At 38.0% G+C, this 16,079-nt stretch overlaps 1 protein-coding gene across 2 annotated transcripts in view; it reads left to right on the forward strand.

Moving 5' to 3' along the window:
• Positions 1-4,244: 4,244 nt before the first annotated feature.
• LOC133517238 (uncharacterized) overlaps positions 4,245-16,079 on the forward strand; it is a 44,820-nt gene continuing 32,985 nt past the window's right edge. Inside the window, exons 1-3 of one of the 2 annotated variants that reach the window (XM_061850458.1) lie at positions 4,245-4,606; positions 11,163-11,239; positions 14,054-14,462. In XM_061850458.1, the coding sequence (XP_061706442.1) occupies positions 14,191-14,462 (272 nt within the window). In that variant the 5' untranslated portion in view covers positions 4,245-4,606; positions 11,163-11,239; positions 14,054-14,190. Of the gene's footprint in view, positions 4,607-4,743; positions 4,986-11,162; positions 11,240-14,053; positions 14,463-16,079 lie in introns of those variants that run through there. The other variant, XM_061850466.1, reaches the window with a different exon arrangement.

Genomic DNA, 16,079 nt, shown 5'->3' on the forward strand with positions numbered 1-16,079 from the left:
TTCATGATCATTTTAAAATAAATAGAATGTATTTGCCACACTGGATGAATCGGTTTGAGCAAATCAAATTTGACGATATACCGATAACAGAGCCACCTACTGGTTCCAATTGTTTTCTCAAACCATTCATATATACTAAAACCTTCTTCAGAATGTAACAAAAACTTTTCTGAAAACCGCATCAAAATTGGTTCAGCCAAACGCGAGATAATTGCAGACAAACATACATACATATATACATACGAGTCAAACTGAGAACCTCCTTTTTTTTTAAGGCGGTTAAAAATATGAAAAAAATCGTAATACAAACGATTATTAAAATATATACTTTCAATGAAAACTATATTGAACATGATCTCAACAACCGTTTTTGAGTAATTATGAAAAGTCTTCTCTGCTTAGTAAAAAGAAATACAAAACGCTGCGAAGGTACCTACTCCCATTTCCATACGTATGTACATGATACTAATTAATAGCCCCCGTTCAGCTTATTCTGACAGAATGGTAACTACCGAACCCTACACTGAGCATGGCCTGACATGCTCTTGGTCGATTTTTTTTATTAGTATTTAGCTCAATTAGCTTTACAGGTGCAATATATTTATAAACAACTTGTTGATTTTTTTGGGGATCCTTCTGACGCTCACCCAAAACCTCCCCAAAACTAATATTTTTATTACAATGGATTAAAAATCCTCTAACCCGGTAGTTCCTTTGCCTAGACGTCTTTGACAACAGCCAGATGCAGTCAACCTGGACGGATAAGTTATGTGATCCGAACTGTGCACCCGAGAACCCACGTTTTATGAGTAAAGTGAAAGGTAGGCAATAGGCAATCAGTTGTAACCAATTTTAATAGACACAAATTATTTATTATTTTTCCTGTTTTTATTACTTTTTGCTGTTTTTACTTTATTTGTGTTTTGTTATAAGTACTTATATTGCGTTAATGTGTTTATAAAAAAAAAAATTAAATTGTGTCTGTATAGACACAAATTGTATGTATGTATATCTGTTATTTACCGTGTAAGTGAATTAACTGTAAGGTGTTGGCTTTTAGGGCCCGTAATTAAAACATGAAAATTATCGTTTGGTTATACAAGAGAATAAACTGATTTGAAATTGAAATTAAGTGCGTAGATAACTCCATGATAATTAATTGTGATAACTGTATACCTATTGAAGAGTTGTTAGTTAGCTATGCTATGCTATTTTTTATTAAGTTAAATTAATAGGTTAGGTACTTAGGTAATACATTCAGCCGTAGGTACTTACAATTTTTATCAAGTTTTATATGTATCATTGCGTGCTAAGTTTTTCCATTTGTTTGAAAGAAAGTTTATTTCCGAATCTCTAGTCTAGCTAGATTTATTTAATTAGGTAGGGAAGAGTGGGGGAATTGGGAACACTTAATTTCAAACGCTCTAAAATGATATAAAAATGTCATAAGCTGAATTATTTTTTATGCTAACCGTTAGTTTGGTTATCTGTCTATCTAATGTTAACAAAATAATAATTTTAAGTTAATGTTACCCTACTAAACATGGGCGAAAACAAAAGCTTTGCCGTTCCTTTTTACCCGAAACTGTAAGGGGAAACACTGAAGATTTCCAATTTAGTATCACTTTTCAAGGATCTTTTTTTACCTCACGGGATACATATAATTTTCAAAGTAAAAAAAATGGTATGTCAATTAGTATGTAGTAGGAATCATTGAGAAAGCAAAGGGTAATTGGGAACGCTCTCATTTCCTTAGTACAGTCAGCGTCAAATACTTTGTAGCAACCAAAGTGGCCAAATAGTTCGTTACACCATATATTTAGTATGGTGTACCGAACTATTTGGCCACTTTGACTGCTACAAAGTATTTGACGCTGACTGTACATAATTACCCCAATTGAATAATATCAATCAAAATGAGTATCACTCATGATTGTAATTTTGGTGAACTTGAAACCACCTGGGGTTTGAAAGCAGGTACCATACACAAGATAATAACAAAATTTGGAGTCTTCAACTCCAAAAATTCCATGCTAATGATAATTGATTAAAATTTAACAAAAGTTGATTAATTGTGACCACATGGGCGTAGCTTCTGAATCTTACAGTCACTTAGGTACATGCAAGCCTCTTCATGTCCGTTTTAAAGATACCTACTCAATATTTTTTTGTGCAATTAGTACTATATCACTATTTTTAATCACCCGCCGTCCCCAATTCCCCCAGTCTCCCTTACTTATTGTAGCAAAGAGATATTAATAGTAGACAGAAATAAAATACCTAAGATAAATTCAAAGATTTTTACACCCGGATCCCTTTGTTTGGCATAATTATTGAAAGTAATGATAGTAAAGTAATGTAATGATAGTCAGATTATCATTCGTCATAACTCTGTAATCGTTAACTTTTCGGTATTTTCGTTAGGTTATCCTATAGATAGGTTAGCTTAGGTTAGGTTTGTTTAATGGCAATCCTGAAAACTTACGCGTTTCTGAGAAAAACTAAATTATGACAAACCAAAATGCGGACAAACAATACATTATGAGTTAAAACTTTATGGGCAACAATAGAGTCCCTTTTAAATCTCACCCACAAGCAGTGTTGGCCGAACGTTAATCAATTTATAATGGTTAATGGCCAATATTTTTTTATTGCATTAACGTTTCAGCCAATACTGCCCACAAGTAATAACTCTTACTTTCAATAAGTATACTTGGTCATAATAGTGGTTTATATGACTGCTACTAACTAAAGGCATTAAAATGCGAGGGTTTATGAAACGAGCCGAAAGCGAGTTTTATAAAAAAATCACATTTGTGTTTTAATGCCTAATTTGTACAGTTACATGCACTACTTTATTTTATCTACATACATATTATAAAGTCTCTATGATGTGTTTAGGAACCGCGTGTTACGACCGCCATCACGGCTTTTGATGGCACGGTTTGCAATTGACATTTCGTTTCGAATAAGGGGGCATCCATTAGGTAATACGTTTTTGGCTAGTTTTTAACCCTCACTCCCTTATGGTGTATTTTTTTGTCAACTATAATCATACACAATTAGGCGTTAAATGAATAAAAAACTTGATTATGTCTTTTTCATTAAACACTCGGTGACCATTTTTCATGTTTATGAATTTTTTTAAGCGACTAGGTACACTTGACCAAGTTCCAGAGGTGGGCTCATTTTAGGGGGTATGTGGGACACCCCATTGGACGCACATCGATGTTTCCCACCATGTGCCGTTTGGAAAGGCGCCCTGCGATCGCGAAACTTTAACTATGCTTATTTTTATTATTCTTTGAGGTGTAGAGGATTCAACGATTAGAGGTAATGAGATAGAACTCACTGACCGATAAATCACAAAGAAACCCCTTAGTTTTCATTAGATCACAAAAGACATCTCGCGCCAGCTATAAGTCTGTGTTAACTGCTGCCTCCGCCGCATTCTCGGTATACATATACTGGCCTGAGAATTTTTTTAATGCCAACCTATGCAAATGCTGCAATGGGCCCCGATCGATTAGCAGATCAAGCGCCAATGGAGTTGGATTGAGCATACACCCCGAAGGGATCCTGACCACATACCGGGGCAAGCCCTAGACTGGAATCCCAAGGAAAGAGGAAACGTTGCCGTCCAAAGCAGACCTGGCGCCGAACTATTATTGCAGAGGTGAAGGCTATTGGGAAGACTTGGGAGATAGCGGCGCACTGTGGACGTCGTTTGCCCCATCTAGGGGACATAGGACAATAAGTCAAGCCCCCCTTAATTTTTACTTTATGCACAGGAGAGAAGTCTGATATTTGGACAGATATTAGTATTAAGTCCGAAAAACAATTTGACTAAGCTGACTTGCTCGGTCAATATTTCATTATATTAATTATATATATTTCATGATATAGCAATCATTGTATTTCCAAATTTTGAACGTCCCTCCACGAACATTATCCTCAAACCAATACTATTAGACACACTAGAGCTCGGGCAAAACAGTGCCTGGACTATACTTCAATCCAGTGGGAATATATTTTAGAATTGGGCAATTTATTGTTGTTGTTGCGGGTCGAGCAGAGGGTGACCGCCGCCGGCCGGCAGCGGGCGCCCGCAGCTACGGTACGCGCGCTCTCTTCGCCCGCGATATATTGATCGTGGCCCGACCGCCGGTGGCGCCGCGGCGCGGCCGCCGCCGGCGTCTCCGCCTGATGCGCCAGCTGTCAAAGCGTGTGACGTAACGAGTAGGGCTGCGCGCACACGGCAGCCGCCAGCCGTCCGCTTCGTACGTTCGTGCGCATCGCCCCCGTTCGCTCCGCGCGCCTTGTTGCACTCACCGTCTTCCTACTGCTGCCCCGCGAGAGTGCGTTCGTTAACCATTCGCGCAGCAGGTGAGGTTGGGGCCGACGAGGCCCCGGCCGCTCGGAGTACGCTCGACGTGGTATTGATCGCATTCCGTCCCGTTGGACTATCCAATGTTTATAAACAGCCGGCCGCATCCATTCGCTCCTTGTTTTCGGTACGATTGTCTGATAGCGAGTGATCCGGACTGCCGGTCCTGATTGCGCTAAGGTTGCAACTGTAAACAACCGTCTGCCGAAGTTTAATCATGTATGTATAACCTACCTAAGTATTTCCTATCTATTTGCGTCTATTTTTCACGAACGAAACATCATGACGACATGGTAGTTATACCTACCTATATACCTATCTTTAGCTACATTAGGCGCAAAAACAAAACACAAGCAATGTTAGAGGCAAGAAAGATGGGCTTATTGAAAGTGTAATTGATACAGTCAGTGTTGTTTGGTGTGAGACTGAACCGACGCAGGGCGCAGCGCCGGCAGCCGCGGCGCGCAGGTGAATCGCTGGTGCACTCTTGCAACAGTTGCAACGGAAATGCAGCCTTCTGTCCGCCTCTCTGCCTAGATACGAAAATGAACACCACACACTCCGTACAATAGGCGTTGCGTCGCGATATAACTAATTGGTATGTAATAAAAGAACAAAACTAAAACTACGCAACATATCACAATCATTAATATTCAAATCATCATCAGAATAGATCTAGTTTGTAGGTATAAAAAGTGAACAACAATAAAAATCGACATGTGCGAGTCGGACTGGGACTCCGAGGGTACAACTATGCTGTGCGGGTAACTAATAACTTAATACGTACCAAAAACGTATCGTCAAATGGGGTAAATCGGGCGATGAGGGATAACATTAGACAAGGAAAATACCCCAATTATATAAATGCGGCCATCAGGGACATATTGTTTACAATCTTTACATCTTGAACTAGACGAGGGGTCTCTTGGTAAAAACACGAAAATCGAAATATGCAAGAGCGATAGAGAAGCAGATAACGAAATTTCGTTTTTGGGGATAGACCCTCAGTTTTAGAGTCGTTGTTTCAACACACAACATTACACAATACACACACACACAATTTTTCATACTCTTAGTGAAAATTTAAACTTGCTGTCTTATGTGAAGCATCCCTACTGTCTCAATATTATCCCATTTGCCGGTACGTATTTGTATTTTTGCTTGTAGGTATTGTTTCCATTGCATCTCATTTCATTGTAAATTGAGTGTAAAAACTATTTCCCAAATAGGATAATGAGGTAAAAATGTTAAAAAGGTAGGTATATTAATTTTGTTAAAAGTTTTAAAGATGGCGATATTAACCGGCCAGGACAAAGTTGGACGGTTTCACAGTATTAACATTATTTAATTTGATTTAAATATTAACAACAATTAGATTATCTATAAGTAATAAAAACATAAAAGGAAAACAATCCTACTCCTTTAAACCAAAATCAAAGATTAACACTATTAACTAGTGTATTTTAATTTAACGTAGGGAGATACTAGGTACTATACTAATAACTTAATAACGTAGGCCTGGCCTATAGACGTATATGTATAAGGCAAAAAACAGTCACTACGGAAACGCAGCAACAATTTCTTCGAAGTGATTGGCAACGAATTTAGGTATAAAAAAACCACCTATAAAGGTCACGACACGGCCGGCCATGGCGATTTTCGAAGCGATAAACACGAGATTGAATCGCGAGATCGATGACATATAACATTACGAAATTACGTGAACCATTTCTGTTGGAAACTTACGGCATGCCGGGCGTTAATATTTCCTTGAACCCGCACATTTACGTGGTGTGATCTATTTTTAGCTGTCTCATTAGGTGAGGTCATTTCGTAACGATTTCTAGGTCAGAGTGATGGCAGGATACGTGATTTTTTTGGCCGCGGTGTCCAGATCCAGATCCAGACAGACGGTAAACGTAGGATGTCCTGCGGGGCCCGCGGTCTCGTGTCGGTGCAGGCATGGCGATAGCGATACCGGAAACTGAACGATGAAAGGAGTTGTGCGAAGGCCATTTATTTTGAGACACGTGTATTTTTTCGTCATTTGAATATGTAAGACGCTATTCATAAATACTGCTTCTGATAAAATAAATTTTATTAAAAGCACGTTTATTACCTGCCTGGCAGTTTCTTTTGTTACCCATATCAATCATTTAAAGATAGCATCACCGTGGACTGCCCCCAAAAGACAAATGGAACTACTTCGATTGCGCACTGTAAGATAGGTACTCATAAAGACAACTGGTGCTTGATTTGTGGTAAATGCTCTTGGTCAACTAAAAAATTTACAATAGATATAACTGGAGTCCAATTTGACTCGAGAAAGTGACAGAAGGTGATGGCAGCACAATATGGCACTTTTGTGATAATCTGATAGTTTACCGATTTTGCGGCTGATACTGTCATAGTTACGTACTTATTTAGTTTCTCAAATCTCAATTGGAGATGTCGGTTTATCGGTCGGACAAGTTGGGACCGAACAATATAAAAGCGAAATCTTCATCTCTCACATTTCCTAGTCAAATAGGGTCCTATAGTTAGGGGTCCTATAATTATGATTACTAGACCAGCTGCAAAAGTGCATGGCCAGTTTATGACTTCACTCAGTAATTTTAAGACTTAAGTTTTTAAGTATTAAGGTCTAGCTCGCTGTGTATATACATTAAATATAAATAATACTTAGGTATGATGCAAGCATAATAAATCTGAACTTTGATAACCATCCGTCAGATAACCTATTACTAACGTGCATTTAATAATGCTATATAATATTATGTATTTAAATCTTAAATCCAAGTAGGGAGGTATAGTGAATAGTGAACTTAGGAGTAGGCAACATTTTTATTACTTTTATGAAGTGTGAAATGCTGCCCTATAAAACATGAATGGCTTATTTGTTTCTTGCATACAAAATGTACTTATAGCGTAGGTAGTACTTTATAGTTAAAACAGACTATAGTCTAGCTAGGTTATAACTTAAAAAGTAGTCACGTTGAATAGCTATCTAAAACGGTCCAGGTTTCTCAACAGGTTCTCAACTGTATTTATTTTGTAGAATTAGAATTGGACACAGGTAAAAGGCCGATGTCGATTCAGAACAAGAATTATTCGAAATAGAAAGGAATGACACGATAGACGATTCAAAATCAAGTTACCTGCGTACTTCGCTATAGTTACCTAAATATCATAGCATTGTGCATAATAGAATGGGTTTGCGGCTCCATGACATTTAACTGTACCTAGAGCGACCCAGCGACGAACTCGAGCGGGTGAACAGTGTTGCCATATATGAAACAAAATATCTGGAGCGTTGTTTAAAGTCTGTATCAATTACATGTATAATAGTGGCGGGGCATCTGTATAACTAGATTCCCATCGACTTGGCTCATACCTATTCTGACAATCGAGCAATCCTCGAGTTCAGCTTATGAGAAAGAGGCAAACCAAAGTTTAGGAAAGGATATTAATTATATAACTCTCCTCGGAAAATAAGATTACTTATTCATAATTATTTTGTTCCTTTGAGGAATTTATGGATTACTTTGACTGTACTATTGATGCAGCTTGCCGCCTACAACGGGGCCTGTTTGACTCGACAGAATGACAGATGTATGACATGGAACTTCAAATCTATTGTATATATTTTTTTATACCACGACGGTGGCAAACAAGCATACGGCCCGCCTGATGGTAAGCAGTCACCGCAGCCTATGGACGCCTGCAACTCCAGAGGTGTTACATGCGCGTTGCCGACCCTTTAAAAACCTGACCCTTTATATATATTGTACCTACTTCAAATAGTATTGTAACGAATATAGCAGGGGTTCCCAAAGTGTGCGCCGCGGCGCCCTGGTGCGCCGTAGAAAGTAAAGAGGGGCGCCGTGAGTTCTATCATTATCCGAAACCACAAATAATATAGCGTCGTATCACTCTTTTTCGACCGTGATTTTAAATTTACAATTCAATTCATTTATTTGTCTCATAATACGTCTTACAAGATGTTACAGTAATTTGTAGTTATTGTACCAGTATCAGTCAAATTTTCGACATGCAAATATTAAACTATACACATTTTTACATTATACAAATATTACATTACGAGTTATGTCAACATACAATATTACATCAAAAACTGAAATAATTACAATGTCATAGTCATAGAAAGAAATATAGTAACAATTGATGTTTTGTTTAATAAGTTACATGTCAAATGTAGTAGAATTCAAGTATTCGTTTACAGTGTAAAAACAAGGGCGCCGTTGCAAAATACTAAACTTATAACTGCGCCGCATGTTGAAAAAGATTGGGAACCCCTGGAATATAGCATTGAAGATTTTTAATCAACAGATTGTTTTTTGAAATGATTGTATATTACGTTACGTCTTGAAGAACGCACAAAACTCAAGTCTAGTGTAGTCACGAATAGTGGCTTGGCCGAATACCGAATATCCGGCGGAGCCATCGGCCGAATATTCGGTTAGAAGTTTTACCTAAACTGAAGTAAATTGACATTGCGGTGTGTTAGTTTCGTCGTGTGCGTAAAATTTATCATTTTGTATTTTTTTTCTTATGTTTTTGTACTATCTATGAATATAGAGGTAGTCTGAAAGATTATACTGATCTTAATAATTGATTACTTGTAGTTTGTTACTTTTTTACCTCTCGTTTACCGTTATCCACGTGTTAACGTACTATTCAGTATTCGGCCGAATAGTGAAATGGGGCCGAATAGGCCGAATACCGAATAGTGGCCGAATATTCGTTGCATCTCTAATTGGTTAGGCCCTTTAGTCTTGGTGCAAGTTTGGGCGGCCTATAAGTAAGACATCGCGATTGTCATTGCCTAGGATACCTACAACATTATTCGATTGTCGATTGTTAACACCAAACAAAATTTAAATAAACCTTATACTTAATAATATATCTGTATAGACTCAGAAATCTGTTGGCAATTGATATGGTAACACTGCGCGTAAATAGTTCACTTTTCGATTCATGCACGATCATCGGATATTAATAGTACGTACCAGGTACATACCTATATACTGACTAGCTAGTCTAGCTACTGATACAGATGCAGCGATGTGCCCTTGCCGCTGCCGTGTTACGTAATGTGGACAAACAAAATAAACATTAGGTGCCCAACAATTGTACCCAGCCCATGCCGTGGGCGCGCCAAATCATTTCCACCAGTACAACATTTAGCTATTTAGCTTGATGACCACTGGGTGAGGCAAATGCTTATTGTCATTCACGCGGTTAAGATTGGAATAATTCTTCAAAGTTTCAATTTTCCGCGTCCTGAGGTACTTAATAAAAATTGGTCAAAAGCATATCGGGCCATGCTCAGTGTAGAGTTTCGTAGTTACCATTTTGTCAGAACTGGCCAAAAGGAGGTTTTAGTAAATTTGCAATAACTGAAAATATTAACTTTATCAAAAAATGGTTTTTGAAGACCCTTTTATTCGTTGAAATACCTATCCAACGATACCCCATACTACTGGGTAAAAAAAAAAGAAATTTCAATAAGTAGGTATCATTTTGTATGGGAGGTACCTTAAAAAAATCTCTCTTAAGATCACTTTACCACATACACTAAATGGAGTACGACTTACAACATAATATTGTAAAAAAATTATGTAGGCTCAAAACTTGATTGCTTTTGGCGCGTCCTCTCCAATACCATACCTTAAGTTAACCACATTTTGACATAGGTACTCTAAACTAAAAGCAAATAATTATACACACATATATAACTGATAACTTCACTCTACTTAAACGAAATATATATGATGCCTTCATTTCAATACGAGTAGAGCGATAAGTTTCATAAAATTATGACGTTTACTTAACACTTACACCATCTGGGCTATTAAAATCGCTGCCAACTGAGCTTGGTCTGACTCTATTTAATTGTCTGTTAAAAAAAAAATTGTGGGAAAACGCTTTATGTCCGCATCATTTAGTCACTGGATTAATCTGTCACATCAATTCCTCGCTTAATTGTTTAAAAAAAGTATTATTCATTAGCAGAAGAAATTTAACATTACATTAACGTATTGACCAGATCAGGTAATATTATGATATTTGACCTGGACTAACTACTAAGAGAACCTTTGAAACGCCATAATGCCAAAACCAATGAAATGAAATGCCCGTACGTCGCGCACCACGGGCAACCATTACGTTTTCGATATCATGTCTATACGTCGAATACTGCAGGGACAGAATAAGGCCGCTATATTTACACAGCGGTGTGGAAGATCTAGCCGGTAGGAAATGAATGTGAACTTGTAAATAATTATTTGTTGCCAATCATGAGCGTGTCCAGAGCACGGCGGCGGCTGCGCGTGAGTTCACCGCGGGCGACTGACCTTTCCTTGCCTCAGGAATGTTATTATATTGTCATTCCCACACAGAGCTTGAGCATAACATTATCAAAAATACATATGATAAGAGTCTTGTGTCTAGTCTTAAAGACATGCTCATTTGAATTAAGCAAAGCCATGAGTGCCTTACGTGTGACTTTAAGTTGTCCACATAATGGCAGCGTTCTCGATGTCAATTTGGCCGTTAAACGATCTCCATGTCACGTCAGGGATAAGGAAGGAAAATCAAAATATTGAAAACATTACATAGAGTCTGTGCCGGAAGAGAAGAGTATTAAAATATATAGGTTCCCTTACATTCCACGACTCTTCCCTTTCCGCACGGACTCTACCCTTATGTCTACTAGATATTTTAAAGTAAGTACCAATTATTTATTTTTCAGATTGACAAGGAGACAGTAGTCAATAAGTAAGAAATGTTCATGTGGACTGGGTCACGTGGCGGAGATAATAATAATAGGTAAGCGATAACTATCTAAGCACGTTTGCTTACGCGCAGGTACCTATGCCGATGCCGTGTAAGCATAAGGCTACTAATGTAGGTAGGTATAGGTACTTATAGTAAAATCTTATACCTTTAAACGAGCAATTCTTGTATATGTATATGTATATATATTTCCGGGATCTCGGAAACGGCTCTAACGATTTTGCTTAAATTTGGTATATGGGGGTTTTTGGGGGTAAACAATCGATCTAGATTAGTCTTGTTTGGGAAAACGCGTGTTTTCGAGTTTTCATGCGTTTTTCTTTCGACGCAGAATATGGTCGCTAATTTCGTGTTGCCGGCCACTGCCCGTCTGGTCTAGCGGGTTAAGACGCGGACTGCTAAACGAGTGTTACGGGTTCGAATCTCGCCCGGTGACTAACTTTTTTTTTATATGTTCAAGTTTATATATAATTTTTTAATTTTTATTGTTTTAGACAAGTTTAATGTAGTAAAAAAATGTAGATAAGATTATCACCTATACACCACCATATTACAATAAATAGTTATAACCGAGCAATGCTCGGTCGCCCAGGTACTGTTACATTAATCATGAAACCTTTATTTTAGCAATCCATACAACTCATCTTGACATATAGATAACGAGATAAGGTAAATGTGGAGTAATACCGTCTATAAGGGAAGACACACAAGCTCTCACTTCACTTTTAATTTTATCTCTTGCGTTTGTACAGTCAGCGTCAAATACTTTGGAGCAACCAAGGTAGCCAAATAGTTCGGTACACTATATATTTAGTATGGTGTACCGAACTATTTAGCCACTTTGACTGCTTCAAAGTATTTGACGCTGACTGTACACATAACATGCCTACTCCACTTACAGAAGGTCGGGAGAGCAGGAGTGAAGCTCTCCTGTCTTTGTCTGACTATGTCTGAGCGACGTAGGTATACAAAAACGAAAGTTCTGGTAGCTTCTTCCCAGGGTGTGCGCATCCCCCCTTTTAATTAAGTATCCATTAAAGGTACTTATATAGATATCTGTCTTGAATTGCATCGATTGCAATTTCGTAAGATGAGTGATCTGGTCTGGTCAATATATTACGTACCATTTCCATTAATACGACACCGCAAGCTTTCTGTTTATGATCAAGCCATAATTACATATATTTGTACAGTAAATATTTGGGTAGTGTCGGGTTTTATTCTTGGATTTTACCTAGCTTTCGTCTGAATACTATTTTTTTACTTTTGGGGACAAAAAACATTTTTTTAGGGCCTCTCAACCATTTTAATTTATCGATAAATGTCGTTGACCTAAGATAGGTATAAGGGTGCTCGGCATGGCAATGATAATGGCCATCTTAGCCCTACTGATCACATTTGGAAAACGAAACCAATTAAAAAAAAACACATCATAAAATGATTATGAAATTATCATTCTAAAAACTAGTTGTTTAACTGTAGGTGAAGTGCATTAAAAAAATCAAACCAATTTTCGGTTACAGATGAAGTCAAAGTGACGTCAAAAAGTTAGTAAAAGTCCTCCTAAAAATGTGACGTAATTAATGGATGACCTTATTTCGATGAATACATACATTTTATTCTACGGATAAATATTATAAGACGTTAACATAAACATGGCAATAATTTTGTGCAAACCGTTGCAATTAAATTTAGAGTCGGGAAATTTTAATAGATAATATCTATCTATATCTAGAAGAAGATATTCTTTTAGGTACTTACTGAGAAATATTTCTAGTATGTAGGTATTTAAAATATTTACGTATTTAATATAATTATACGTATTTTACATGAACTTGAATTTGGCTCAGTGTTCTGGATTAAATTTTGCTGTAAGTAGGTTTGACATTGGAAAGTCCTTAGTTAATTCACATATTTGCCACAAAAACTTTTATGTGTGTTATTTATTTGATGTACCTAATTATTTTGTACGCCATCACGCTCTGAATGATCTTGTCCGGAGCACGCTTGTCTCGGCAAATGTCCCATGCATGCGCCAGCCCCTAGGCATTAGCCGGTCTGAAGGTAAGAGCAGAAGGCAGAAAGGAAAATGCCTGCTTTGGGAGTTTGGGACGCTACGTGCGTCAACACTTTTGCTGCATCGCACATTGGCCGCACCGTGAAGACAGTAGCAGAGGCAGCTGCTGAGGTGGCGGCTTTAAGGAAACAAGAGTAATACGCGGGGTTGGTTGGTTATTTGTTTGTGCCTCTGGCGGTTGAGACGATTGGCTGTTGGTGCTTAGAGGTTATAGATTTCTAACGGTTTGTAAAGGCCTTGATCTCACTCTGGGTCATTCTTTGTGCAGAGGTTATCCATGACGGTTCAACGCGGTAACGCGGCGAGCGTGTTGGGTACCTTTGCGCCTGGGATGACGTGGGGTAGGGTCGGGTACTACCTAATTGTTTTGTTGTTGGTTTGTGTTGTTTTTTATGTAATTTTAGTTTTTTAGTATGCTAATTAAACTTTAACTTTGAAGTATTGTGTAATTAGCTTTTAGATTATGTTATTACATTGGTTGACTGGTAGAGAATGCCTTAAGGCATTAAGTCCGCCATTTTTACCTTCATGTATTGTGCAATAAAGATTAAATAAATAAATATTATTAAGTTATTATCGTACCCCGGGCAGAAGGGGACAATTTGGGTTTGATGATTGATGATATGACAGTGCAAAGGTAAATGGTTGAAAATCAAGCAGCATTTGCAGACATATAAGTCTAAATTGCTTCCGTCGGTCCGGTTATATTATTCGTTAATTATAAGCTTTATGTTATTAATTTTTATCCTAATATGGTTTGTTTGTTTCAGATCTCAATAGGGTACGAAAATTTCGATTTTTAACTACTGAGTGAAGTGATACTTAAGACTGATAAGGATATGAATTCTATAGATGGATTATTAAAAGAAAGCGCGTGAAATGTCAGGAGTTAATTAGAGAGGCAGCGATGCTGTCGTATATGGTGCCGGTGGAGCAGAAGCCGCCGGTGGCGCCGGTGGCGCCGGCGGGCAAGTCGCGGCTGGCGCTGGAACTGGCGGCGGCGCCCGGCAGCCCCGAGTCGGCGGCGCGGCGCGCGCTTAAGACCGCTATATCTAAGGACTCGTCCACCAGCTCGTTCGCCAGTGACCTTACGCTTTCCTCCTCGACACCCACGGGTGCACACGACAAGCCCAAACACAAGCTGCTCTCCAACGGCACCAAGCACACCTCTTTGAAGCGGTAAGTTGCTCTATACTACTTTTGGCGGTGACACTTTTAGCATCAACAGCACAACAGACTTAACTGACCATTCAGTGGATTTTATATAAGTACTCATATTTGTAATAATGCTACTGAATTGTGGGTTAAGTGTGAACGATACCTTAGTAGACGTTTTGTTTTAAAGAAAACGGATATATCTCACGAGTTTTATGCACTCTAACTTTAAGATATCATAGAAAGTGTAATCAATACCTGCCTACCGCGAAGTCTGTGAATGGCTTAAAGTCGACTTTTCTTTGCATTGGCCCTTTATTTAGTTAACTTTACACAAGCTTGCATTAATATTATTAAGGTCCTTGAAATATTTTTGCCCTATTAGATACCTGTGAATTATACGATTCGAATCTACGGTTTTTTAATGAAATATATTTTTCCGCAAAGTATTTTTAAATTACTGTAAGAAATTAGATTCCTTCTATACATTCTTATCTCTTAGTTATTGTACAAAAAAAAACTGAAATAAATGTCATATTCTAAGAAAAAAAGAATTAACTTTATTAAAGTTTATAATTTATATAGTAGTGTTGCTACTTGAAATAAAAACAAATTATTAAAATATTTTCTGAACATAATTCAATTTGTTGAAAAACTTCTAATCGTACAAAAATTAGACTCTAACCACGCTAACTTTGCACAAATGTACAGCCCTATAACCTCCATACTTGACCTAGCGCTTGAAATGACGACATTCTGAGGTCCAATCCAAATAGTGGATTTTCCGCCTGTTTAATTTTGTTACTAATAAAAAAAATTTTTTTTTGGGATATCTATCACGTTTTGTATGAAAATCTTTAAATAAAGATAATATAATAGGTACTTACTTAATTGGCTGCCGCGATGGTCCAAAATGAGTCTTGGCCTCCAACATAACAGTCCGCTATTTTGCTCGAGCCTGAGCGAATTCACGCCAGCTTTCGCCGACGCCGAGCTCACGGAAGTCTACCTCCACTCTATCCGCTAAACGATATTTAGGATGACCAAAAGGACGACGTCCAGTTGGTCGACCCAAGTTTGTATGATCTTTTGACTGCTCGATCTTCATCTATCCTTCCGAGGTGGCCAAGCCAGCGGAAACGATACGCTTTGGTCTCACCTACAATATTCGGCTCGGCAATCAGTTGTTCTATTTCGGCATTATGTCGGATCCTCCAACTGTCATCGTCCCTTTTGAAGAAGATACAGGAGCAGAGATTTACATATTTTAGGTGAATAAATCGGTCTCGCTAACGGAAGCGGCTCTTGAAACTAGTGCGATAAGGACAACGCTACCTAGCTACGATGTTTCGTACTCGACTGTTACCTTCAAACCTTAACCAAATGTAACGAAATTTTGAGATTTTAATGGTAATTAAAGTATCCGCGTCGAACTGTTTTTATGTTTAGGCTAATTGATGTCGGTTTTGAATACCATGCTTCTCTGCGGCGCGTGCGGCCTAGTAAATTAGGTCGTTTTTGCGAATATTTTAAGTGCACTAGCGCCTTAACAAACAAAAGTATCAAAAAAGCAAAACAGTCAGATACAGATATTAATAATGATAATCTGTGTTAAAAAATCATTGCTCTAGCTTCAAAAAC

The sequence above is a fragment of the Cydia pomonella genome, chromosome 1 (assembly GCF_033807575.1).
Source record: "Cydia pomonella isolate Wapato2018A chromosome 1, ilCydPomo1, whole genome shotgun sequence".
NCBI classification, from domain to species: Eukaryota; Metazoa; Arthropoda; class Insecta; order Lepidoptera; family Tortricidae; genus Cydia; species Cydia pomonella.